Here is a 27,702-nt window from a genome sequence, read left to right on the forward strand (position 1 = left end):
CTTATAACTCATAAGCGGTTATTAATGTTTCTCTTAAATGATACTGGCCACCCACATGTCTCCAGAAGCATTGCCACCTCCAGGCTATGGTGGTGTAGAGACCTCTCCTTCTTGGCAAGCAAGAGGATTGTCCATACCAAGAGGTATTGAATTGTCAGCCCCCGAAAAGAGAATGCTGCGTTATGTTGATGGACTGACAATATCTCTTTATACATTGAAATTAAAAGTGACACAATCACATAAATCATTGTAACAGTACTGTATGCAAACACAGTGCCTGGATTCAGAGTAGTTAGGAGATGACTGAATTGGGGTGAATACCCTTATTCTTGACTTTGAGAAGTGCACTGACAATGAATCATTCTTGGTGATGAGCTACAGCAGTGCTGACTCATCAGGCTGAAATTAGAAGGGCTTTTTTAGGTGGAGATATGTAATTCCACCATTTTTTTCTGATGAATGGATAAGAGTGAACATTTTTGTTGGCTAATTTACAGACTTCATCAACTAAATGTCATTTCTTTTCCCCTAGCTGTCAAACCTAGCTGGAGGCAACTGACAGAGGGAGGGAGAGCCTAGATCCAGGGAGGTGGCGCTGGAAAAAATGTACCATGTAGGATGACTGGCAGAAGATTTCACAATTTGGTAGAGATGCTGGCAGTCATATTGCTACCACTTCTAGTTTATGAGATTCTCTTTGATTTGGCGTGTGCTAATGTTTGCTTTCATTAGGATAGGGGTTTTGAAGCCTGAAATCATTCTGCTGGTAATTTAAAGAAGGACAAAAAGAAGCTGTCATTGGAACTTTGCCAGAAAATTACAAACAAATACACAAACAACTGTTACCCCTTCCCCAGCCACCTTTGTCATTACAGCCGATAGCAGGGGATTACATCCCCGTTAGCTCCTGTGTTTCCTGCTTGTAGTCTCTAGCACAGCTTCCCAGTTCAGGAAGGGCTGATGCAACCTGAAGAAAACATTGCGCTCGCTGGATCCTGGAATGACTTACACTACCTGTTTTGAAGATCACTGGAACAGTGATGGTGACACTGATTCCCAGAGACCCTACATTCATTTCAGAATCTGGCGCTGGGATCCCCCCATTCCAGCTTTAGAGATTTGATTACAGCCCAGTAAAATTAATTCAGTTCAGGGTTCTCCAAAGGATTTGTATTCCTTTTCATCTCTATAGAATGGCCTGATGCTCACCTAATGCTTTTTTGTTACACTAATATAGGAATAATCTGGTTTACTTCTGGCAAGAGATTTGTGGTCATCCCTGAAGAGAGAGATTTTATGCCAGGTTATCTTTCTACTCTTGGGTTAAAAACGTTGCTAGGGGAGCAGCAAAAGAGAAGGGACTCCCTGCAAAAATTGCGTACTCGGCTGCTTCTCTGAGGTAGGAATATTTGTGAGCCTACAAGGAGAATATTAGTGGCAGAGGCTTCTCTGATGGGTGTTCCAGTGATGCAGAATGATTCCTTTGGAGAGTCCATCAGCATCTGGGAGTCACCGGTGTGCGTCCAGGAGATGCTCTACTGGCTGACTGCGGAGTGCTGGAAGCAGTTGGCTTGGCAGAGTTTCATCAGTCAGGCTGCCCTTCGCTGTTGAGGAAGCAGCTGCATGCTCGCATTTTTGTTTGGCAATGTGTTCTCTCCCTAGGGGCTGCAGCACCGTTTGATTAGGATGGAGAAAAGCAGACCTATCGCAAATATGTATTATATTCCAGCAGAGCTTTGTTAATCTTTTGGTCTCTGTGTTCTGCCTTAGGAAGGTGCTGAGTGAAAACGCCAAGGAAAGCCAGGAGGAAAGGAGTTGCTCAGCTGTTGCACATGAGTCTTGCCTCAACCTCTCTTGCAGTTCACAGAGTAAAATCAACAAATGCATGCTGCTGTTTAGAGATGTTTGCAAACCTGATGCTTCTTGACACATGAAAAATCTAGTAACACCTGAGCTCCTTATTTTCCTCCCTACCTGCACCTACCTGCTTTCCTGTGTTTCTGTCTGGCGTAGGATGCTCTGGTCTCCGGGGACTCATCCCTTCCTGAATACAATGTCATTTTGCCATTTCCCCAGCTTGCTTTGGTACTGTGTTCCTTAACCAATGGTGTCTGCCTGGGAGATTATGTGAACAGCATTGATGGAGTGGATTTTGAGAAGTTCAGGATGTTTCTCCGAGTTCTGTATTTTATTGCAGTTGTGAAGGTCACCTTTGCTTTGAGGATCAGGGAGATTTGGGTACCGCCACCTCTGGACGTGGAGGTGCTGAGTTGTGCACTTAATGTGGTGCTTAATCCTTTTACTGCCTGAGTGGTGTGGACCATCCTGTGTGTTCTGTGTCAATGATAGCACCTTGAACTCAGAGATTACCTTCTGGCCAAAGATACTGGATGGTTTTACAGAGTGAATATTATCTTTGCATTAGGGGGGTGAGTGCGAAACGAATTTTGGAGAGTTTAGCAATTTGCCCCAGGCGTCCCAGCAATTGTTAGGCAGAGTGAGAACAAAAGCCAGGTCTCTGCTGCAGAGCTATGCAGCTTACTTTGAGGTAGGTGGAGTGACTTGCCAGGAATAAAAATCTGGGTATTTTTTTGCTTGGTATTGTATCTTGCATCAGTTGTTTCACAGTGGCTTTGTTTGCACCCCTTTCTCATAGCTCAACCAGTGAGAATTTGGTGTGATTTCATTATAATAAACCTCCTGTCGAGAATTCCTGATGTTACTAAGTGACTGTCCCTCTCCAAACAAAACAGAAGAAGAGGTATTGGTCTGTCCTTGGGACTTTAGAGCAAGAGAAAGATTTGGTTATTATCTCTTTGTCCAGTAAATCTTGATAGTGTGTTTGACAGGAGCTCATATCTTGCAGATGTTTTCCCTGTATCTTCAGTAATTATAACTATGACTTCAGCACTTTTTCAATTTGCAGTATCGTTTTTTGTTTAGCACCCTAGAGTCTTTGCTTTATTCATACTTCATTTTGTTCACCAGCTGCGTTTCGTCTCTCACTTGGGGGCGGCATTTCACTGCTGCACATCCAATCCAGTAGGCAACTGGTTCTCAGACAGGCAGCAGCTCTTGCTTTTTTGATGGAAATCACCCTGCGCTGCTCTGCACGGAGCAGTAGCCTTCGGTCCCTGGCTGTTGCAGTTTGCGATCCTATGCCCAGGAGCACAAGTCCTTGGAGATACGGGGACATCTTCTTACTGGCATTCCAATTTCGTGTTTTATGTCCTTGCTTGGGGTGAATTAAGAACAACTAAATCACATCAAAAACCATATAAGCAGTGGCCTGAGACACCTACTTTTTGTTGTGCTCTAAGCCTATCCATATGAGATAAATTATGTCAGTAAGTAACGGTCTCTGTTTTGCCTTTGCAACTTTTCTAAAACTCATTGTCACTTCACTGTATAGTAAATTTATGAAAAGCTTTCAAAAGTCATTGGGGAATTTTCCCCTCCACCTTTGCCCTAGACTGACTGCTGCCACCTACCTCCAGTCCAGCTCCTGTAAAATAACATGGTGGCTGTGAGGCTTCTGGGACAATACCAATGGTTATTTGTAGCTGTTATTTCCCACTTTATATAGGATGTGCATTTGTTTTAAAAAACGGGAGAATTTTCTTGAGAACAGCTGAACTGAATCCCTAAAGCAGCAAGGCATTATTTAGCAATGTCTGATACAAAACTGTCCTGCTGATTGTGATCTCAAATGGTGCAATTTTGCGAAAGATCAGTAAATTCTCCTACAAAGCATCAAAATAGTGGTTTAAATTAGAAATGACCATTTAACCCAGTGTAATTTTGGAGTGCACTTTAGAGCTGCTAAAACAATACTGTACTGCTACCAATCTGCAGTAATGGTGCGCTAATGGGTTGAAGGCGGAAGGTATTGGCTAGCGTGATATAAACGACCAGATAGCTTTAAAGTAAAAACAGGCAAATGCACGCCTTAACTGTTGGAAGTTGAATCCCATGGGTAAGATTTCAGATTGAACACTAATGAAAATTTCATTTCAGCTCTCACAATGTTTTAATATGCAGGTTCGCAGTATGCAAATAAACTGAAGTCTGACTGCAAGTGGCTGAGTTACTTCTGTCACAGTCTGCCACCCCCATGAGTAAGCTGTCTGTGGCTTTTTTTTCTGAAATCAAAGTTTTCCTCCTGTTTTCACTACAAGCCAGAATCTTGTAACATATCTATGTGTGTCTCTAGTGAGAGAATTAGTGATTCCAACCATCTCTTCAAAGTGTTTTCATGGCATCCCTCTGTTGTTCCATGTAATTTGTAAGTGCAGTGCACAGAGCTATATGTTTTTAAATTTATGATTGAATTCTGAGCGTTACGAACAGTGCATTCCTTATCGGAGTCATCCTGGGAGTGCAGCCATGTTTTGGGGTTTCCTTCTGCATTTCAGCTGCAGCTCTGATGTATAGTATTCTACCTGCATCTCCTGAATCTGATGGAAAGAGGTGGTGATGTGCTTTTTTTCCCCCTCCTTCCCCAGCTTATGCCTTCAGATAAGATTTGCTGGCTTGGACCATGTTGTAGGTCACCTCACACTAGCCATACACTAAGGCCATCTAGCTTGAGCAGAGGAGCTTCATCTTATATCTTCTTTGTAGGTGATTAGATTCGTAAGTTATTGTGAAATCACCCAGGGAACAGGGGGGTAGCCAGCACAAGGAAACTGAAGCGATTATCTGGCATGTTGGGACGTACACGGTTCCATATTTCTGTGATTGGAAGCAGATACATCCTTGTAAATTTAAATTGTGTGCTAACTTTGTTGAAGAGGAGAGGCAAGAATTTATCTTAGGAGGTAATTAATTTGAAATAGCTATTAATTAACATTATACCTAAATTTGCCAGTCATCACACTTGACTTGAATTTACACACAACTGTTGCATATCAAATACTGCTAAGGATAGCTTGGGCTTTGGCAGGCTGTAAAAATGCCACGCTTTGCAGCTGCGGCATGGCTCTGCCAGGCTGACCCTCCTCCTGTCCCCCCCTGTGCCGTCGTGCCTGCCCTCCCAGCACGTGCCTTCCCTTCTGGGGACCCGCACTTTGGATTTATAGCTGTGCAAGCACGGCCCGGGAATAGGCGGCTGTGTATATTCACAGGTATTTCACCCTCGTGGGAAAGAATAAAAATGACTGGTTTTAATTTGAGGCACTGAAAGTGCTGCGTGTTTCTCTCCCTTGCAAAGTACCTGCATTGTCTTGGTGTGGCTGTTAAGATAATCATGGTTTCTGATGAAAGCAGAAGACTAAAATCATGTTTTGCAATGAAGGTTGTTTTGATTTATTCCCCGTATGCAGCACACATAATTTTGCTTCCATAACTCTTTGAAGCAAGCTTTAATTTTGTGTCTTTGTTGCTGCTACTGTGCTGTGCCATACCTATGAGCTATTTAATGTGCAGCGTAGAGGAGTACATTAATGCAGGTCCACAAAAAGAGCGCTTCGATTTGCTAATTGCTTGTAGAGCGGCGGGTATTGTTGCGGAGAGAACGACCACTCATTAGAGACTGAGCAGCTCATTTTTTCTGACAAGTGAGTCCCACATCCGAGCTGCTTGCCTGTCGGCCAGGGCAGTTGGCTCACTTTCAGCCCCCTGAGGATGGCGTGGGGCTGCTGATGCTGCTGCCACCTGCATTGGGATCGCCGGTTTGCTTTGGTTTCATCCCCAAGACCCTCTCCGACCAGCCTCCCTCAGCATCACCAGAGCTGGAAGAGCACTGCTCCCGACCCCTTTGCTTCCCTCCTGCACACCTGCTGTTTTCCTGTGTTTGTATTTACATTAGAAGTGTGAAATACAGTGGAAAGAGCTACAATTGGAAGGTATAGGGGATTAATTATTGATGAAGGGAAGCAAGCTAAGCAATTCAGAAATGTCTCCTTGGGAGCTGAATCAGTTCCTCTCCTTGGAAACTGTTCCTGCTCCTTCCAGCCCCAGCTGCTGTATCCTGGCAAGGCAGGAGCACAGGTTATCTTTCCTTCCCTGCCGCTCTGTTTTGAGGATGACAGCAGCACTGACAGTAGATTAGACTGTGTTGTCATGTAAGATGAATGTTTTGAATTGACAAACCCTGTTTTTTTGGAGGCTTAAAGTAATTGACTGAATACTTCAGAGGATTTTTTTTTCTGCTTATGCTACTTATTTGATTTTCTTTACCTGTTTGTGCTGCCTTCTGTGGGCAAATCGTCCTTTACATGTATTTGTATATCTGATTCTTAAACTCGGTATCTGTTTGCTTATCAGATTTCTTAATGCTTGAGCTCAGTGATCCGTGGGAATATAACATGTGTATTAAATAATATGAAATTCCTTGGAGCTTTAAAATGACTTCTACGCATATCCTGAAAATGCAACACAAGTTTTTCTTACTGAGAGACTCCTGAAACACCAAGGTGAACGTGTTCAAGCTAAAAGCAGGTAAAACAGAGTGGAGCCACATGTACGTAGGCCATTGCATTTGCCAGCACACAGCTCAGAGATGGGCCTGGCAAACTGCTCCAGCATCTGCTGCAGAGAACGCTCCCCACCTGCCCGGGAGTGAAGGACCCTCGCGTGCCGGCTCCCTCCCTGCCCACCTGCAGCGCCTCAAGCTCATTGCTCATGCGTTCGCTGGCTGCAAGTGGACAGAAAGGATTGAACTGAGAAATCCACCAGTTCATTCCTGGAAAGATAAATTATAAGAAGCAATATAGCAATATTTCTTTCAGGTCCTTCCAAGGCTGCCCAGCGGTGCCGGGGCTCAGCACATCGTCCTGCGCCGTGCCAGAGCCCTCTGCAGCTCCATCCTTAAAGTGCCGCGGTGGCTGGCAGCTCCTCCAAGGCACTCTGATTAAGTGAGGTGTGGGGAGAAGTTCAGAGCCTAATTTCTTCTTCATAATTAAAAATGCGTGCATCTGTCATGCTGCTGGTGATTAGGTTGTATTTTCTTGTGGCCTAGTAGGAATATGGCAGTGAATCACTTTGCAAGCAGCTGTCCTCTAACAGCTGAGCTAGGTTCAATATTTGATTTAAGCTAATAAAAAGTCCGGGGTAGGGCTAATGTTTACAAACTGGATGTGATAAAGCATTCAGATCATCTGTTTCACAGGCAGGCAGGAGCAGGCGCAGGGGACCCCAGTGCTTCCAGCCCCGGGGCGCGAGCTGCCGTGCTGGCGGGGTTCCTGCGCGGGGCTGCGAGTGCCTCGGCCAGGCTCAGCTGTGCTGGAGGAGCCTCCTCCTCTGCAGCTGTGGGTCACATTGTAATGGCTCACAAGGCATTAAATATGTCCCTTTTGCTCTTCTGTGAGAGTTGTAGTCAAACCATACATTTAAGAATCTTTTAATCTTCATAAATCATTTCTTCTAGCAATCTAGTAAGCTTAGTTGCTGTTCTCTGAATTCCCACTAGTTCAGCTACTTTTCCCTTTGAGATGAGCTGCCTAGAAATAAATGCAATGAAGAAAACCTACTCTGTGATTTAATTCTTATCTGATTGCTTCTCCAAATCATATTGATCTGCCATTAGCAAGCTGCAGTTTTGGACTTGCTGTCCAGGTTTGCCTCTAGGTCTCTGTTGGCGTAACAGCTTGACAGGTTTGTATTTGGTTATTTTCCCTGAGGCATATTATATTTAAGTTAAATTATGGACTATTTCCTGCTTGCATTTCTCATTTCTCTCATCCCTTTGTATTATTTCTTTCCTGCCCAAAAGATTTTGCAGCCTCTTCCTGAAGTAAAATATACGAGGCTTTTTTCTGTCCTTTTTTTCCCCTGGATTTTATCAACACCTTGTACTTTCAGACATTCTTATGCTATCTAGTTAAATGGGTTCCTGGGGTGCTATTGTCTTGATATTTTAAAGAAAAATATTTCCTCTGTGAAGGTGATCCAAGCTCTGAACAGGTTGCTCAGAGATGCTTGGAGAAAGGCAGAACTGAGCTGATCGAGAACCCTGAGCATCCTGGTGTAGCTGACCCTGCTCCAAGCAGGGGATCGACCTGACCTCTTCCGGCCTAAATTACACCTCGATTCTGTAGAACTCTGTACTGTCTAACAGGAGATTGAATAGAAAATTAACCCACAAATTTAGGAGCGGTAGCTACGGTAGGCAAATACATAATTCTTCACAGCCCTTTGCATCTACTTCAGAACAGTAGTTCCCATTCAAAGGTCATATACATCTTCATATAGATAAGGCTAATAAAAATACAGAGAAGTCAAGATTTTTTTTTAATCAAAAATATTCTGTCAGTCTTGGGGTGTTTTGCAAAGGCTACGCCAGCATCTCCTGTAAATAACATCTCTGAGGGGATGTTTTGTAATTCTAACGCTGGTGTAATTCTACCTGATTAAATATTAGTGGGGAAAAAAGGCTTTCCTAGCTGTCTGCAAATTTCTAGTTACTTGATGTTTCAGCATCAAACTTGGTGATAATTTGAGTTTTTCTTCTTACTTGCTTGTACATGCACTCGGCGTTTGGTTGGGACTGGCATCTCCTGCGGTGTTTAATGAGTGTGTCTCATTTCCTTGTGCCAGGTCCCAGGCTTGTATTAAAACCCTCTTCCTCTTATTTGAGTGTCTGTTCCTTAAATAACGTCACATCATCCCAGGCCCAGGCCAGCAAGAATCGGTTACTTTTTCTGTTTGCACTGAGCTTTGGGGACGGGGAGGTTTTGAACTGTTCGGTTGTTTGTTTGCGAAATTAAACTTACGCTGTGCTGAACCCCAAGACTCTATTTTTTTGTTTGCTTGCATTTCGGTGCCGTTGGCCTCCAAAGCTTAATGTTTTCCTTTTCATTGTAATAAACTGCTTGCTGTTTGCTTCTGGTTTGGAAGTAGTACTCAAAAGACCCATTTCGTGTGTGGAGAGAGATTGTTAGAGGGGCTCTGAAGGGTTTTAATGAATATCTGCTTGAAATTATGTGAATTAGTTTGCAGGAAGCTTTTTTTTTTTTTAGTTCTTATCGTGTTTGTTTACATTGTTTAAATTAGTTTCTCTGTCATTAGTTGTGTCTATTTTCTGGGCTTTCTGCTAACTAGAGAAAGGCTGATTGCAGGCTAGCAAAGTGCTGTGAAATAGAAGACGGGAAGAAATTGCACTCAAGTAGTAAATGTGCCTTCTCTTAACCATCTCCAAAATACTTGTGTGTTTTTTTAATTCTTTCTCATAAACAAAACTCTGTGAAAGCTCTTCTGAGTCAGGTTCCCATTTCTCCAGAAATTATGAAAGGGTAACATAAGGTATTTCCATTCTGGTTTGAGGTTCTTTGAATTTCAAACTTTCTCTTAAACAAACAAACAAATAAAACCACTTCTCATTCACTCTTTCTCACAGGAATTCAGTAGGGTTATGTTGCAGAGAGGCTTTTCTTGGTATTCTACCACAATTGTAGAGACTGCTAAAATCAGCCACATGCCCCCAAACCTCAACAAAACATTTTCTTTGAAGTTTCCTTCACACTCCCTCTCCTTTCAGGAGTTTTGGGCAAGCATCTTCTTTCTCTAAAGTTAAGCATAGGAGAAAGAATTAGATGGGTTTTAGACCATTCTCCACAACTTCAAAAGAAATAGAGAGGAAGCACAGTTCTCTGACTGGACCATCAGAATGAAATTTGGGATTTCTGACCCAGTGGTTCTCACCTTTACAATAAACCTGTTCTTTCTTGTGTGTGTAGACCGCAGGCTCTTTGGGACAGGATTGTCTCATGTAATGGGTTGCTCATAGGGCATAACAAGACCCAGCACTTAAAATTCCTTTTCAGTGCGGTGGAAATCATGTTGCGGCTTTTATGGTTTGGGGGCAGGGGGAAAGGAATGTAGTCATATTAAAATTCTGAAATACGTCCCAGACTTCATTTTCTATTTATTTATTTTTATTTTTTTTTTGTCTTGAAGGCTCAGCTGTCTCAAGTTCTGGAAGAAGTGGGGAATCACAAACAAAGAGCAGAGATGGTAAGTGTTCATTTTTTTTTAATGTTTTACAGTAACATATGCAAAGTTCAGTGCCTTTGAACAATGGATCAGTTCCAAATATTCAGCTCTGAACAGTAAAATAAACACTTTAAAAGTTTGTATCACTGTTGCTAGTCTTGGCATTGTTTGTCTCTGCGGTTATCTGGAACAAGCATTGGATGAGATCTAGTGATCTGCCATCCTCTTTTTTTTTTGGCAATTTGCCTTTGTTTGTTTGTTTGTTTTTTGCTACCAGTTCTTGATCAGAAGGAAGCATTTAATTTCATACTGAATTAACTGCTTACTTTGGGGGCCTTTGATTCAGTCTCAAGTGTGCAAAGGACAAGCAGATGAGATGCAGCAATTACTGCAAACTAGTATTTTATAATGCCTGTTAATTTTCTGCTGGTTTTGTCTTTTTTATTGGCAGTTCCCTCAAGGACCAAAAGTAATAGAAGCCACAAAACCAGGCAGTAGGGAGGTTTATATGTTGTTTCATGACTGTTGTATATGATTCTTCATATTCAGCATTAAACTGAGGTGTCAGCATTAAACTGTTTTGTGAACCAGTGTTTTTGCTGATGGGTGAGTTGCAGGATTCCTGCAACTTTTCCAGTCACAAGAAAAACGTGAGCAGTATCCAAGATGTAGACACTCATTCTCTAAATATATTTTACATTGGGTTAATTCTGTTACTAATTAAAAGATGGGCATACACCATGGCTAGTAAGTAAGTGCTAAACAGATTTTTGCTCTGGAAACCAAATGCTAAACAACAGTGCTAACGCTAGACTTTAGTCTTCTGCTTAACTCTGCTAAGGCACTGAAGGTCAGAACTGGTGTGCCCTTGCTGCTCTATTAATAGGGTGCCATACATCTGATAGTTTCCTTTTTTACTTTGTCTGTGGTCCCCCATGTTGTCTCAACAGCAGATTTGCATTAATGAGAGAGTTAATTGACTCTGGTTCTGAGGTGGTCTTGCATTGTGGGCAAACATTTTTGTATGCTCAGTTACTTTCTGTGGTGATGTGTGATATGTCCACAGAAAACAGAATTAATCCTATTTACTATCTGATCTCGTTACATACTGTCTTGTTACAGTTTTAAATGCTATACAATCAACTTTGTATTGTGCTCTCTGGACATATCAGAGGATAAATTTGCTGTTATGTTTTAAATGTTGTGATGCTCATTTTTTTAAAGCATTTCAAAGTTTTTCTATTTGGCTCATTAAGCCTGGGGTTTGAGTTACTTGTTTGCCTTCAAAAGCTTGTCGTATTAAACAAGCTAGCAGAGAGCTGGAGAAACTGGAACTTGCAGTGTTAAAGCATTAATTGGTGTTGTGCATCATCCATCAGCAGAGGATAAAGAAGCAGTCAGTGTTCAGTGCCTATTCCCAAGGGTTACTCAGTGGAAAACTGCAGGTCTTATGATCTTCATTGGAAGGCTTACATCAATCTCACACGAACAGGCTGTATTCTGCAGTGCTCTAGACTATGGTTTGCAGAGTTTGAGGTGTGGGCTTTATTCAGCATTTTGAATTTTGTTTAGTAAATACAAGAAAATAGCTTCAAACAGAGGGAGATTGCTTTTCCTCTTTTTCGTTTTAGAGGGAAAAAAATGACAGTAGATAGCTCCTTCTTTTCACTGGTGCTAGATGGTTCTCCTCCATCCCCCAGTGAAACCTCCCTGGTAGGGAAAATGTGTCACTTCTCTTCTGCAGTGTGAGGGGTGGCAGAGGTCTGTCCCCTTTGGTTGGGGCCATTCCATTACCCTCCTGCAATTATACCAGCAGCCTCGCTCTCCTCCCTGCCATTGAACAAAAAGTTCTTTCCTTGTTGTAGTTGTTTTTTTTATTATTATTTTCTTTTTTTTTTTTTTTCCCTCTGTCCAGATCAGTGTCTCACCTGGATGGCCTTATTTTCAGACTTATTCAAAGTTGGCACTTAAGCACTTGTTTGCCTGATTTGGATTCCTGGCGGCTCTCCTTCCTTTTCATCCCTCTCCCAATTTTTCACCTGTGATCCACTTCTTGCTGGTTTGATGTTAAGCTGCCACGGCTGGGAGGATGCAGAAAAGCTCTTCCTGCTCTGGGTGCTGACAGATGTGGATATTGCTTTTCATCAGCCATTCTACAAACAGGCTTATGGCTCTAAGTGAAAAGGAATAAACACCTGTCAGGTGCTATCGTATAGTCTGATGGGTCTTTGGGCTGCTTTGGGGATAAATCTCTGAGGTGACATCTCTGCTGCCACCCTCAAGAGTTCTAATGGCTTTCCTACCTTCCCCAAAGCACTGGAAATGAATTAACGTGCTCTAGGGCTAGGGAACTAGCTGGTCGGATCTCATCAATGAGTTTGTTGGGGCTTCTTGTATGCAGCGGGGAGCATCTCAGATGCCCTGGTAAATCATTCTTCACATAGCAATATTTAAAAGTGAAATATCTGTGGGATAAATCTGTTAGGATCGTGGCCTCACAAGATGGCATCTGCATTTGTGCCCTTGGTTGGAGAGGACCCTGTTTCAGAGAATTGTGCCCATGGGACAACAGGAGACAAACCTGTGCTAGCCCAAGGCACGAGGTCTTCCTAGAGGAGAGCAGGACGGGCTTGCAGCCCTCGCTGCCACTCAGTGCTGCAGCACGCCGTTTCATTGCTTGTCAGCTAAAAGTGAGCTGGCTGTGAGAAGGAAGAAAAAAAAAGAAATGTAAATGTCTTCAGCTAATTGCAGTTGACAAGACAAAGGCAGTTTGACTTTCCAGTATTAATTAGCAAACCCATACTAATTAGCTTGTATAAGCACAATTCATGCTTCTTTCCTTAAATGCAATTAATATTGCAACTGAAGACGTCTCTGGGCTGTGCCGCTGTATCATTAACATACTTTACCCTAATTAGACACGGCCAGTAGTGGCTGGAGAAATGAGTTTGTGATTACAACCATAAAAAATCCTCTAATATTTTATATCCTTCAGGGAACTTGAACCTAGAATTTATTTTTTGATTTAAGAAAAATTACCCTTATCGTTGTGCTGTGTAATTATAACAATGAAACTTTGATTTTTCTCTCCCTCTAACCCTTCAGTTGTTTATTTTTCTTTATTGCAACGTTGAATGCCTTCCTGTTAGAAGGAAACAGTACCTGCGCAGTCTTCTGAGAGATGGTACATATCAGAGTCACCAGTCTGCTCAGATTTAATTTTCCCCCACTTTTGTGAGTGTTCTGTTTCCTTTCTTCTTTGCTGAAATAATGTTTTTGTTGTTGTTGTGTTGTTGTGCCCTAAGCATGCTTCTTTACTACAATTTTTGTGTATTTATGAGCACTTTTCTGACAATTTTATCAGCACTGGAAGTTTCCTTTATCAAGGGTAGCGTTCAGACATCTTTACTTGCAGGATGTGCCAGGAGATGGCTCGTAGTGTTTGCACCTATGGCTGCCTGTTTTGTGGTCCCAGGATCTTCCTACTTATGGTATGTTAGTTTAATGCTCGTGGCATAGAGCTAAGGGCTAGCTTCACTCACACCTAAGTATTATTTATGGAAAATGCTTTCCTGATTGTTTCATATTATTCTTTCTTTCCCTGATGGAGGGAAGCAGAAGATACTTCTTTCTAATTTTCATTTGCCTTTTTCTTATCCCTACATAGAGAAGACAAAATAGTTTGGCTCAGGCTTGCCACCCAGACAACAGCTGTGATCCTTGATCTTACACTTCCCTTCAGACTGGTTCTGTAGCAGGAGGCATTCATGTCAAGACTTTTTTCCACCATTAATCCCTGAGGGAAGTGAGCCTGGTATTTAGAAAAGAAAAGAAAAGTATCACCTGTATTTTCACTGCCCTGAGGTGCTCTGGGTATCTTTGGCTTTCATCTTCCAAAGACAGCTTGGCCCGTGTGGGCTCTGAAATCTAGACTCCTTATTGGACCAAATTATATTTCATCCTCCAGCAGATTAAGAAGGATGGATATAAGAATCAGAAGAATTGTTCAGCAGGGTGGGAGGTAAAGAAGATTTGAAGTCCAAGGACATAGTCATCTCAAAATGAATGGCATAAAATGAATGTTCTTACAGAAGAAATAAAGACACCTTGAAATGACAATAATGAGTTCCTCTTGCCTTAAGCAAATGTATTTGCTAACCCTCTGCAAAGAACAGGAAACCTTTATTTAAGGGCAGCAGGTCAGGAATAGTTAAGGAGCCAAATCATGTGTTCAGTCCGATGAAACCGTAATGTTTGGGATTAACGTAAATGTCAGTGGCTAGCTACATTGATGTTTATCAGGAGAAGTAATGAAGACAGTAAGGAGGATACAAGGAAGAAATCAGCTCAGAGAACACTGTGCCTGATATAGTTGGGACCTGGCTGCTAACTGGAAAGCAACATGGAAAAGTTGCAGAGAATTTGGGAAAATCACAGTAGGCATCAATACATAAACAACAAGACTTACATATACATCATATACATATACATATACATCAATACATAAACAACAAGGTTTACAGTGTTCGTAAACCATTTGCATTACTACTGAAATACTTCACTTTCTAACAGTTCCATCAGACCTCCAGGGCATTAAGAACTGTAACTTTTGATACCTAAAAGAAATACCTGGTGAGGTTCAAAATTCTGTTGCATTTTACTTTACAGATGGTAACGGTGACAGGAAAGAAGTGAACTTTGGTACAGGAAGAGCAGCCTTAGATAATTGGGCAATATAGCTAATTTAATTCTTGTATGAGAGTTATTAAACATAAAGCAAGAAATACAACAGACAAGACACAAGAATGACAAAAGTGGTGCTCATTAGTGGAAATGTTAATTCTCCGTATTATCTACAGTAGGCTGGCAATTAAATGTGGGATTAGAGTACCAAGGCACGTTAGTTAGAAATGAAGCTCTGACAGAACAGGCATGGAACCAACAGGTTGGGAGGGGAGGGAAGATAACCAACCAGGGCAGGAAGCCTCCATCTATCAAAAGTGTATTTGGTCATTTCCAAATTGATTTAGCAAGACGACAGCAAGCCTCCTTAACATTTGACAGATTTTCTGCTAGCACCTTATATGAGACTAGCAAGCCCAAGACAGATGAGTAGTGTGACGTTCAGCTGAGCAGCAGCGTGAACACAGCAGTGGTTTTTTAGTAAGGCAATTTTAGGCAAATACACAGTTCTTAAATCAGACTGAAAAACATGAATCTGGTTATAAAGAAACAGCAAAAAAGTTGATCTAGAATGAAATGATATAGTAACAGAAGACTGGAAGGAGGATTCCTCAGGTCATAAAGTCCAGTCCTTTGGTAACTGAGACAATTGCAGCATGTAGATTAGTTCATAAATTTATCAAGCTTGTCTTGACAGTGCTTAGCTTGTTTGTCCCATTGCTGTCACTGAAAGGCTGCTCTGATAGCTAGAAATCTTCTAATTCCAGCTGAAAATATATGTGCAGTTAATATCCTTTCTTTTTTTTTGTGTGTGTGTTAATTTTCTCCTTAAACTCCAGTGACTGTTCTTCCTCCCTCATCTTTATGCTGTGACATATTTATAGAGAACAATTGTTCTCTCCCAGCATTTGCCTAGGTTAAACAAATCAAGCTCTTCCAGCGTTCTCTTAGAACAGGCTCCTCAGGCTCCTCACGAATCCTGCAGCTTTCTTTAAATCTCTTCCCCTTTTCCCTTGTTTCCTTTGACAATCAGTAACCAGAGTGGTCACATCACTCCAGGTGATTTTTCAGCGGTAGCTTGTACAGGAGCACCTGCTACAGGAGCATCTAGTCCAGGCGGGAACCTGCCTGTGCTGGATATAGCTCACCTCTTCCATCATGGAACCCCCTTTGTCATTTCCGCTGCCACACAGCACTGGTGGTTCCTGTTTGTCCTGTGATCGATCCATCCACCCAGCTCGTTGTCCTTCTCTCTGGTTTCAGACTGATGAAGACTCAGTTTATAGGAGAGGTTCTTGCTGTTGGTTGCTGTTTGGGAGACTTTCCCTGTTATGTTTCAGTTCTGCTGCTGTCCCGTCAGTCTTTCCCTAGCTTGTTCCTTCAGACATCTTTATGCTCATCTGTGATAAAGCTGCCGAGCTTTGTGTTATCAGTAGTTGTTGGCATTCATATTTTTGGCCTGAGATGTTCAGCAAATGTTGTTAGTTTTAAATATGTTTTCACGATCGATGTCTGAGTCCTCTTTCTGTCTGCCAGGTAGCTTTATTTCAGCAGAGCCATTTGTTGCTTCTTTGTTCTGTATATACTTCACAGTGTTAGTATTCACATTTTTCATTTTCTCTTGTGGTCCTTTTAGTTTAGAAACATGATTTGTTGGAAAGAGTAGAGTGAGTGTGCAAGTCATTGCTGTCCCATTTCAACTCTTCTGCCTCTGCTTTTACTGAAGAGCTTTGGCTTTCCAGGTGAGCAAACCCTGGAACAGAGAGGTAGGAGTACTCAGAGCATCTCTTCTCCTCTCCTTTTCCTAGATGAGAGCTCGCTGTTAGTGCTTGTTGTAAACAGGCACATTAAAATTAGTCCTTGCTGTTCCCCACGGTGTAGGAATATAGTGAGCAGAATATAGGAGCAGAAACAGGATTTCTTGTCCTCAGTATTAGGAAATGATGAACGGCCTCGGTTAGTTATGCTGCATCTGCTGCACGTTCCACCTTGGAAAATTCATGTTCGGAACAAAGCTGTGGCAATGTCAGAAACATCTGCTGCATGTGACTGCGGGCAAAGCAGGGAGAGTTGTGAACGCGTCGGGGTCTTGGCAGATGAATGCCAACCAACTGTTTACAGACCAGAGAGGGTATCGGTACAGCATGTTAGACTTTCACACATTGATGTCTACTTGTGATTTTAATTAGGTTAGAAGAGACTTAGTCAATTCTTGTGGTTTATCTCTGTTTTAAGAATCTAGCCAGGCACATAGGATCAAGTAGTACATCCCCTTCAAATTAAAAACAAATAAACTGTCTGTTTAAAAGTCCTGTTGCACAAATGAACCTGCTGTTGGATCCATTAACATTAAAGTTTTATGGAACCCGGCAGCACCGTTTGGTTTCAACAGGACAATTTTCATTTTCTCATGGAAGATGGTAACAGCTGACACAGGTTAAAACGCTTCCACACGGCAGTGGAAGAAACATAGCTGCCTGAAGTGTAGCGGTGCCGTACTGCTGCTCCTTCCCTGGGCTCCCCGGGGGAAAGGAGCTGCTGGACTGGGGGAAAACAGCCCGACCCGAACCTGGATGGCGATTCTGGCTCCTCTGAGCCAGGCAGTGATCTGATTCTGATGGGACAAAATAATTTATCTCCATCTTGCTTGTGGCAAGGTGGGGAACTGGTTTCCTCCTGCTCTCCCAGGCCTGGGAAGTTGTACCTGCATCAGAACAGGGGCAGCCTGAGCGATCTGAGCTGAGAGATGCAGCTCTGGAGGCACAATTTATCCTCAGCAGGAGAGAGGATGTGCAGATCTCTAGCTACTGGATTTAGGGAAGCACTGAGGGCATGTTCAGTGGACGTGCCTGCAGATCAAAGATTGCTGGATGCTTTTCTTCTTGCCCAGGGCTGGCTTTGTATGTACAAAAAGTGAGCTAAAGGCTTAAAAAAAATGTTTCAAGCCTGTTTCAGTCCTTGCACTGACAGCCTAATCAGCTTGCTACATTATTTGTTTTGCTTTCGATCTCTTTCTGTCTGAGTGCCATTAGAAGAGCTCGCTCCCAGTGTTTTTTGCCTTTTGCTGTTAAATGCTGGAGGTAGGTAGTGCTGGTGGCAGGCTGGGGTGTCTCTGAGCTGCTCTGTCAGGGCAACAGAGTCCTCCAGCAGGAGCTGTGAAACCTAATTTATCCGCAGAGACAAGAAGATCATAGAGCACAATTCTTCCTGTGACCTCTCGGTAAATAATGAATGGCAGAGCCCTGCCTTTTTGGAATCGCTTAATTGAGGCTGACAACTCTTTGTTGTACTACAGGATCTAGCTTGTCAGGAGAATTTTAACTTATTTATGAATATTTCATTAACCTCTAAAGACTGGCTGTATAAAATCGAGCTCCTGCCAGGCCCTGTCCTGTTGATGGTGTATGCAGTGCTAATGTCACCCACGGCACATCTATTACAGCTTCCCTTCCCCTCGGAGCTGAGCTTCGGAGCTTATTGTTGGTGGCAGCAGGAACATGTTCACCAAAGGTTAAAATGCCAGGTTTCTGCTTTGGCACCAGGACTGAACATGCGGTATTTGAGAGGGAATTGACTTTTTGCTTTTTGTTCCCTGATTGCCTGCTGGCAACTGAGGGAAACCACAGGCAGAGTCCCAACAGGCCAAAATGGGCAGAGTGATCTTGGCAGGCCCTATAACCTTCACTATTTTGCCCAAGGAGGGAGATTTCCCACTTTTTACACATTAAAAACCCACCGCCTGTTGTGGCAGAAGGTCCACACGAAGGGTCATTGAGCTGGAAAACCAAGAGTGCTCTTCCATCTCCTCGTCGTAGTGCGTTCTCCAGGAAGGATTTGGGGAACCACCCTCCTTCAAGCATCTGCTGCTTTCTTGAGGGCAGCTGGAGGGTTCTGTCAAGTGAGCTGCCGCTTTCCCATGGCACCGGCCATGTCCCCATCCCTGGGGATGCACAAAACAGCCCGAGCATGAAGCCCTGGTGCGCCCCGCTCACCTTTCTCTGCAGGGACGTGCCGGCAAGCCGTGCTCCCGGCTGCGGTGAGCTGCCAGGCGGGGACGGAGCCGTTCTTAAAAGCGCCTTCACGTGGGCTGGGGGCTGTTCCCTGGGAGCTGGAACAAGAGGATTACGTTCGCTGTTTCAAGTCCAGCACTCAGTGAAGGCTCCTTTGTTCTCTTACAGTATTCAGCAGAGATTGATTCCACTGTATTTAGGTTAGGAGATGAAGGAACAAAAATGGATGTTAGGTTCCTCTTTCCTTTTCCTCTTTGATCTTCTTCCCAGGTGGTCGCTTGAAATGCATAGGTTCTTCTGTGACTGCTCATTATGTGATGATTTTTCAACAAGAAAACTGATGGGGGGGAGGGAGAGGTGGGATTACAAGCTACCATTTCATGAGAATTTGTTGACTGAATGCTCCAGAAACTGCTCAAAGGTATATTTTCAGGAAACAAGCTGTATTCAGAGTTTGCACGGAGGAGGTACAACGTCTTTGCAGGCTTATTTGGTGCTCTGCTACCGAATTATCGTGGTTAGACTTGCTTCTAGCAAAAGTGCCTACTTCTGTGGGAAAGAAGTGACCAGAGCCACGTTTGCCCCAAGAACAGCCAGCTTCATTGCACCGCTGCCACGGCTGCACGCAGAGAGGTTGCAGCACGTCGAGTGCTGAACCTTGACAGGTTCCCTAGGACTTGTGCTGTGTTTTGCTCTTCTAACCAGGAGTAACGGGTAGGAGGTGTCAGCCGTTTAAGGCTAATTACTCCGGAGCTTCCTTCTCTCGGTGGACACCAGCTGTTTTGCTGTCCCCGGTGGGAGGAGCTTTCGGTAGTAATTAAAGGAAACAGTCAGCTGCAGGCTGGGGAACGTGGTGGAGCGAGGCTGATAACGGCGGAGAGGCTCTGAGCTGAATGAACATGGAAATTAGGCGATCCTTCTTCAGAATGAGCCGTTAGAGCGAAGAGACAGGGTTTTGAACGTGGAGCTGTCAAGGATGTTCTGCTGGTGCGCGGCGGCGGCGAGGTGTCGTAGCGGTGCCTGGGGAGGAGGGCTTGGGAGCTGCAGCAGGGCAGAGAGGGGCAGATTGCACGTTTGTTCCTTCTTCTGGAACAGAGAGTTGAAATCTGTAATTACACTTGAATAAACTCATGGGTTTAACTCAACATCTCCACTCCACTCAGGACATTTGCTCCTCTTCCCCTCAAAGCATCTGGTTTCATTCATATTGATCTCTGAGCCAGCTTCCATCCTCCTGAAATGTCTGCTAATGCTTATTTCCAAACTGCCACATCTCTCAGGCGTATGGTTTCACTTTTAGGTAGCCTTGTGTGGAGCAACGAGCTGGACTCAGTGATCCTAGTGGGTCCCTTCCAGCCCGGGATATTCTGTGATTGTATTTTGCAACCAAGTACAGGAAAGAGAGAAATAGAGCATGAAGTGGGGAATGAAGCTCAAGAAGACAAAACTGTCAAAACCGTAGTAAGTTGGCACCCATGTGATGAACATGGGTGACGTGCTGTTGACATGCAGTGGATTGGTGGGTGAAGCACCTCCAATTAGACATTGTTGCTCATCAACAACAACCCGATGAGCGCAGCACCTGCCGGGCTCTGCGGTTCTGCTGGGGCCAGGTCCAAGGCAGGGTGCGGCGATGGGCAAAGGGAGGTGGGTGGGCGCAGGGTTGGCAGCTCTGGGGTGTGCTGAGAGTTAAGCAGGGGCTGGGCCCTAGGTAAAGGCAATTTGGGAAGGCTGTGGGGCACGAGAGGCTCAGCTTGCTGCGTGGGCTGTGCTGGGAAGGCTGAGGTTTGGGGGCACAATGTGGTGATGCTTCCTTCACGCAGACAGCGGGGTGTGCAGCTCAGGCTCCTGACCGATGCTGATCATACGTGAGCATGGGAAGTTTGGGACCACCGTGGCGTTGGCCTTATTTTGCATAACAAAAGCTGTTCCCTGTGGCACACCATAACTGTGCGGTTACATACGGAAACCTTAGGATAACTCATTATTAACCGCGTATCTGTGCATCCGTCCTCTGCAGCTGGTACGGGCAGAGCCGTGTTCCTTTGCAGCAGGGCTCATTGTGGCTCGCTGAAGCTGCTTGGAGTTTCACCAAGTTGCGCTTGTGCAGCACAATGTAGAGGGGAGGTGTTTGAAGGAAAGCTGTGGGCTGCCTGCAGATTGGGAATCAGAGGGGAGAGAGGTGAAAGCTCGTTAGGGCTCCCTTGGGCTAGATGAATTAGTTAATGACTATGCTGTGCTTTGAAAATGCAAATGCTGTGTCAGAGCTAAGTCTGATTATAATAATCAATCTTCCTTTTGAGAGGGTGCTGGAGATGGGGGGGGTGGGGGAAGAGAGGGAAGAGACTGGGCCTGAATTTTTAGATCCGAGCTTCTCCGCTGTCCTTAAGGAAACCTGCTGCTGCTGCCGGAGCGCTCGCAGAACCGCCGAGAGGCAAAGGTGAATTTGGGAGGAACGCTCCTTGCAGGCGCTGGTGGCTCCTTGGCAGGCTCAAGTTAATTTTGTAATTTCGTTGCTTATGATTGTCCTGGCTGGTAAGGGAGGCGTTGGCGCCTGCTCGTGTGTGCGAGCTACCCCTGCTAATAGCAAAGACAGAAACTGCCTCATAAGCAGGATCCTCAGGGGATGGCGAGAGAGGAGGGTGGCTGCTGCAGACGTCCAGCAGTGACAGCTCCTTCTCCCTTGGCACTTTATTCGTTTGTAGCAAGTGTTCCCAGTAATTACGCCTCTTAATTTAGGAGAGTGAGTGGGAGAAAGGAATATAAATTTGTGTATTAACTTTAGAGATTGGAAATAGGGCAAGCGAACCTTCTCTCTGGGAGATTATATTTGGAAATGAAATGGAATGACATTCAGTATAAACTTGAAAAATTGCTCTCTTTTTACTGCAACAGGAGGAGAAAAAACACAATCCAGACTCTATTGGAGAGAAGCAGAAGTCAGCATATGTCCATTTCCCAGTTTGTGTGTATCAACAATAATATATATGCATGAGTACGTTTTTAAGAAACTGTTTGCTGGAAGCTTCCTCCTAGCCCCGTCTCCTCAGTGATAAAAGCACGCTGGGTTTGTTACAGATTGGGTCACCCATAGAGAGTGGCAGCTCTCAGCTAGCTAGCCTTTGTCTTTAAAGAGGAAAAAATATATTTATTATTTTGGTTCAACCAAGTGGGAAATGGGTGGTTCTAAAATACTTTTTACTGAATATCTGATTTTCTTCGGTTTTATTGCTTTTGTTCTACAATAGCATCAAGGATTCATTTCCCTAAGAAAACGCACCAGCTAATCCTGGGCTGCTTAGCCTGTTTCTAAATGACAAGCAATATTTTGCTTTGCAAGTGTTGTCCTATTTCTTTGAAGAAGAGTTAGGTTAAAGAAGAAAAAGGCGCATTTCATTAAGAAATGTGGTGAGGCTTCATTCCCCCCACGTGTGCTTCTCTGCAGGTGTTACAAGGGAGCAGCCCTTCAGCCTGCGGTGAGCTGGGTGCAGGGAAGAGGTGGGACTGCCTTTTCTGGGCAGAATGATCGATGGAAGTGCTCAGCGTGCCATTTTACTACCTCGTAGTATTGCTGGACACTGAAATTAAGCTCAGTGGTGTTTATGTATGTTGGATTTCTGTACTGACACCGTTATTTGTAAGTTTGTGGACATCAGGAGGTCACCAGGCTTGTCGTACTTGCCTGTGGGAAGAGAGGTAAACAAGATCCTTAGTCACTGCTGCATCCTTTGGAGAGACGCACAAACAGCATCGCTGGAGTAACTGGCATATCGAGCGCCAGGGGAACGGTAGTGTGCCTCTTTTCAAACCTCAGCGTATGGGGTCACACTCAGGGTCCTATTTCTCTGTTCTAGTCTATTTTAGCACACGCTCTTTCCAGATCTGCTTGGTTTTCATACGCTTAAATATTTATGTATTTAAATAGCTTCTTAAATTGTGTTGAGACTTGTAGTCAAACACAACCTCTCAATTCACCTTTCCATGGTGGCTCCATGCAATTCAGTTCCTATTTATCTCTGCTTTTTAAAATCAGCTCTTTTGCTGAGGAAGGCCTTTCAAAGGACGTTGCATCAGCCCATTGTTAACTAAACCTTTAGACATTTATAATAGATTCAGCATTTCCTGCTTTTTACAGTTCCAAGACTGCTGAATGATGTGCAGACACACTTCATCAGGATAAGATTGCTGTATCAGCCCCTCACTAAAATTCACTCATTATTCAAGTAATAGCTATATGTTTCCAGCATGTGTTCTATGAAATACGTGTACATGATGTGGAAAAAAAGAACCGTCCCTTTTCTCAACATGCAAAGTTGAAGTACTTCAGACTGAGACCTTTTTGAATCTCACTACCTAAAATGAGGCACCTGAACAGAGAGCTGGTCATTATTTTGGGCAGTATGCTCCGATTTGCACAAGTCTGGAAATGCGGTTTACAAGGGTGACTGGTTTAATTTAGAAAGTTAAGTCTATAATAAGTCTCATTTTGAAGATGGGTGTAGAGAGTGGGTGAGCAGGATGCTTTGGAAACGCTTGTCTTCAGGAGCTGCTGGAATCAAGGGGGAGGAACAGTGGGTCTGTGGCGTTGCAGAGACTCAGAGCACTTGCTTAGGAGGGGACAAATAGGGGTCAGAAATGACAAATGCCAGAAATACACCAAGAAAATCTGATGTCTAAAATAAGGCTCCGTTTCTTCTAGCTGTCAGGAGATGAATTTATAATTTTATATTTCTCCTGTCATCTCAAAGGTCTTTAAATAATTCGTACAGAAGAGAAAACCAGAGAGGAACACATTTTTTACGCTGCTGTGGGTGTTCGCTATGTCATTAACACTTGGAGGAGAACCACCATCTTGAAATCCTGTCCAGGCAGGTTTCAAAGTAAGGCTGAAACAAGAAGGATATTTCATTTAATTAAATACTAGATGAAAATCCACGTTATTCTTTCCTCTCCTTCTTGGATTGTAAATAGTAATGACAGTATTCACTTGGGAAAAAGTGTTTGCATTTCACCTTCTGGACTGTTCGTGTATGTGGTCATTCGGAAATTATTCAATATGCTAGATGTGCCCTGATCATTTTTGATTGGCAGCAATGAAGCTGAACTGAAATCCATGTTTATGAAGTGAAAGAGCAGAAAAGGTTCTGGATAAATGGGATCAATTCAGGTTGAGAGCAAGAGGCTCCAGTGTATTCTGAAAAGAGAACATTGCATAGTCAAAATGTTAAGTACCTGTTTATGTGTTTTATTCACGAGTCATGGGCTCTGACACTACTCATTATTCTGCCCTTTCCAGTGTCATGAAAACCTTGGATGACTTAAAAAAAAAAAAAAAAAAAAAAAAAAAAAAAAAAGGTTGGGGAAAGCTTGGCTTCTTTTCAGGTTGCTAATATATTCTGAATAGTGGGGCTATCACTGGGGGGCTGATCATGGAAGATGTTAACCCCGAGGCTCCTGCAAGAGTTGTAGGTCCCTCTAGTGCAGTTTTCAGAATAAGAGATGCGATGTGGTATTAGGGGACAACGTGTTCTCCCTCTGCTCTCCATGCTGGTTAAAAAAGCCAGATCAACATAAAAGGGAGCTGGAGGATCGGAGCCCGACCTAGGTCGTTTGGTACTGAATGGGGGAATAGAGCACCTAGCGGTAATTTAAGCAGCCTCTTTCCCTACTGGGTAATGGATTCTACTGGCTTAATGTATTCAAAATAATAAAAGTTTAGCTCAGCCAGTTACGTAAAATTGTTGATAAAAACTGGAAGAGTTTAGACAGGGATGTTGAGTTAGTCCAAAAAGCGGAAAATGCCCGCTGAAGGCAGTAGCTGGTAAACAAGTGAGACTGGGACTAGAAATTAATTGAGCATAAGGAATGTGTTGGGAATTAGGCAGAATAAATAAGAAACTGTTCCATTCTGTATCTTTTCTTGAGGCCGTTCTTTGCCACTGATACCAAGAGGACAAGTGAACAGAGAGGGACAAACTTTGCCACCGCAGTGAGTGATTTCATGTTCATTGCCTGGTCCTAAGAGCTATCCTGGGAGGCTGTGTCATAGGGATGGTCTTGGTAACATCCCCAACATCCCCACGCCTCTTAGATTTGCACAAAGTGCTGAAAATCATGTAGAGTATGGGTTTGTACTTCTCTGGTACTGCCTTCCTGTCGCTTATTTTCCTTGGTCAGTTCTGCTGCCTTTTTCCTTTGCTTTCTGTCTTGACCACATCACGGGCAGCACTGGGAATGTCCCGCCGGAGGAGGTGGCAGCGGCTCACACAGCACCAGGCTGGGGCAAGTGTGTCGGGTCTGCCCAGAGACTGGTGAGAACATGCCCTGCTGGGGTTGTCCCGTAGGTGAAACTGCAAGCAAGAAGCAGGTTTTATCAATGGATTCCTTTTTTTTTTTTTTGCTTTTCTTGCTGTTTTCTTCGTTCTTATTCTGTGAGGACCTTTTTGCTTGCACTGGGCTGCCTTCAGAAAAGCAGAATTGGATCCCAACAATAAGCTGCTTCAGCTTATCTCAACTAACTTTCTTTTTGCCCTGAAAAAGACATAAATAACATTTTTAATATCCTCTGTGAGATTGGCAGGCAGGGATGTTTTCATTGCTGAAACCCTAATAATTAAAAAAAGCAAGCAACATTTTTTTCAATGAAATATTTAATACCTTAACTGTTTTACTTTCTTTATTTTTCATAAAAGGTTAATGAGATTTTAATGGCAATAATTTGCTATGACATGACGTTGTGCCTTGGTCTGAACTTGAAACTCTCCGGTAGTTTTAATCACAGTTCAGGGAAGCAGGTTTGTGTCAATGCTGAACCACCCCAGCTGGTTTGTTCCATGAAGTTCACACCGTGCCCTCCTCTCTCTTCTCACTTCAGGGACATCAGATTTACAGTCCAGGTAGTTTTGGCACATGAAAATTGGGAAGACGCAGAAATGTCTTAAAATGCCATTACAGACCCTGTGCCCTTCCCTCCTCATTCTCCTGAACTGCTTGTTCTTAGAAACCCAGCAGAATCTCATCATGCCACTACTGGCACTAATTTGTAACTGCTGAATCTCAAGCAAGACGTGCTCTGATGCTTTTCACTGCAGCGCTCGCTTCAGCATGCGTGCATTCGCTCTCCCATCTCCTTTTCCCATTACACACTCCGTTTTTCCCTTTCTATGAGACCCCAGATCGCAGCAGCACATTACAGGCCCCGTCCCCTCCGTTCCCCGTTCTCTCCCAGGAAGGCAGCAGTGATTTATCTGCTCACGTCGGAGCGCAGGTGGTGGTTGGACTCAAGGCTGAGCCCGCTTAGCCTGTGATAAATAACATATTTACCAGCCTCTCCATCCTCAAATGCCATCCACACGCAGTCAGGAAAGCAGCACAGAACTCGAATAGCAAACACATCCAGCCTTCAGCAGACGTGGGAACCAAGAGATGTGATGAATGTTTTCCTGCTAGAAGTAGGTTGGAATTGAAGCATGCTCCTCATCCCAGTACCTTTTATTCACAGTTCTGGAATTATCTGGACCGCTTGCGTTATCCCCAGCCGTCTGTGATGGGCTGAGCTGGGAGAGATAAGCTCAGTAATCAGAAAATTGAGGGAAGCATTTCTGGCTGTGATAATCTTATCAGGCAGCTAATATACATTAACATTTGTACAGCCTGATGATGCAGGTGGGCCTTTGCTTATTTTTTTCTTCCTGGATGCCTTTTGACAAGCAGAGGGAGAATGCAGGGCTTTGGGGTGCCAGAGAGAAATTTGGCTAAAACCTTTTCTCTGCCCTCCCTCTTCTGCTCTGTCGCTATGCTGTCAGGAAGAGGAGGAGAATAACGCAACCCTCTCTTTTCTATCCTTTCCTGCTAACAATGCTGCCATGTTCTGTCTGTCTTTTCTGGTAAACATGGAAGGGCAAAAAGACAGTATGTCAAAATCTCAGTTCTGGCACAGCACCATGACTGCACGTGTCAATATGCTTCTCTTCCTCGGCAAATGGGAATTTCTGCCAGCTTGCTGCCTTTGCACAAAGTTTGCCTTTCCGATGTGATTTTTCTCAACCAATCAGTGTTGAAGGGAATGGTATATTGATGGATTAATTCTCTGATACTGAGCTGTCTGTGGTCATAAGTTTTGCATCTGTAATTAGGGCTGGATTGTCCGTAGATTTATTAGAGGAATTAGTCATCAGCTGCAAGAGGCAGATGACAAGGAAGTCCAAAATCTGAAGGATGAGTGAGAAAGAGGTCTAAGCTGGGAGAAGGTGCTGGAATAGAAGTTCCATATATGCTAAGTAATTTCTCTGCTTAGAATTCATAATAAATTGCTTTCTGAGAGGTTTAGAAACTAGTGACATATGTTGTTTATTCATCTGTGCATTGTCTTGATAGCTGAATTAGGAGTGCAGATTTCCGTAAGTCAGGGGACCTGAGAATGGTTGAGTCTGGGTAAGAAGTTCTCATGTCTGTTGAGTTTTGGAGTATTTTCTTGTGAGTTCCTCCCAAAACAAGGCCAGAGGCAGAAGGTATTACTGTTTATCGTTTCTGTGTTCCACCAGATCTACCTGAGCAGCTTGAGCTAGAAATGTATATTCGAAAGTGTTGGAAATATTCCCCAGTGTTTTCGATTCAGCGTGTGTGTGTCAGAGTCGTCCTGGACAAGACAGCATAATTCTGCGGTTCATTTTTTTATGGGAGGAATTAGTGCTAAAAGAGGTTGAACTGTCAATACTTAATCTCAGTTACCAGAGAGCTACTAATACCACACAAATAATTCTCTGCATCTAATTATCCGTGAGAGATGGGTTGGGGAAATCTCCAACGAAGAAACAGAAGCTTTGCTTAGAAAACAAACAACTTTTTGTGCCTCATCTGCTTTGGAGAAAATGTTGGGGAAGGCAAAAGGGAGTGCAGAGGGAAGCAGGATTAACTGAGGTTTTGGCATTCATCTCATGAAGTTGTGCTACACGTCGGTATCCTGAGAGGGGTCTGACCTGTGCAAGGTGTCCTGATTCCTTCCTCCAGCAGAGGAATGCTGTTATCATGTCTCTGATCCCGTTCATTAATATTGGAGGAACTCATGTCTTTTCTC

General features: G+C 43.6%; 1 protein-coding gene and 1 long non-coding RNA gene across 6 annotated transcripts in view; both read left to right on the top strand.

Moving 5' to 3' along the window:
- The window catches only part of MAD1L1 (mitotic arrest deficient 1 like 1), a 353,458-nt gene that overhangs the window by 163,272 nt on the left and 162,484 nt on the right, over positions 1-27,702 (top strand). For all 5 annotated transcript variants that reach the window (XM_083800613.1, XM_083800616.1, XM_083800615.1 and 2 more), the window contains one exon: positions 9,898-9,954. In XM_083800613.1, coding sequence (XP_083656739.1) covers positions 9,898-9,954 — 57 coding nt within the window. The remainder of the gene's footprint in view (positions 1-9,897; positions 9,955-27,702) is intronic.
- Positions 9,964-27,701, top strand: LOC310882203. Its single transcript, XR_014572842.1, has 3 exons — positions 9,964-21,621; positions 22,072-22,102; positions 22,283-27,701. It is a non-coding gene; the product is annotated as an uncharacterized lncRNA (long non-coding RNA).

This window comes from Anser anser (assembly GCF_964211835.1).
Source record: "Anser anser genome assembly, chromosome: 15".
NCBI lineage: Eukaryota > Metazoa > Chordata > Aves > Anseriformes > Anatidae > Anser > Anser anser.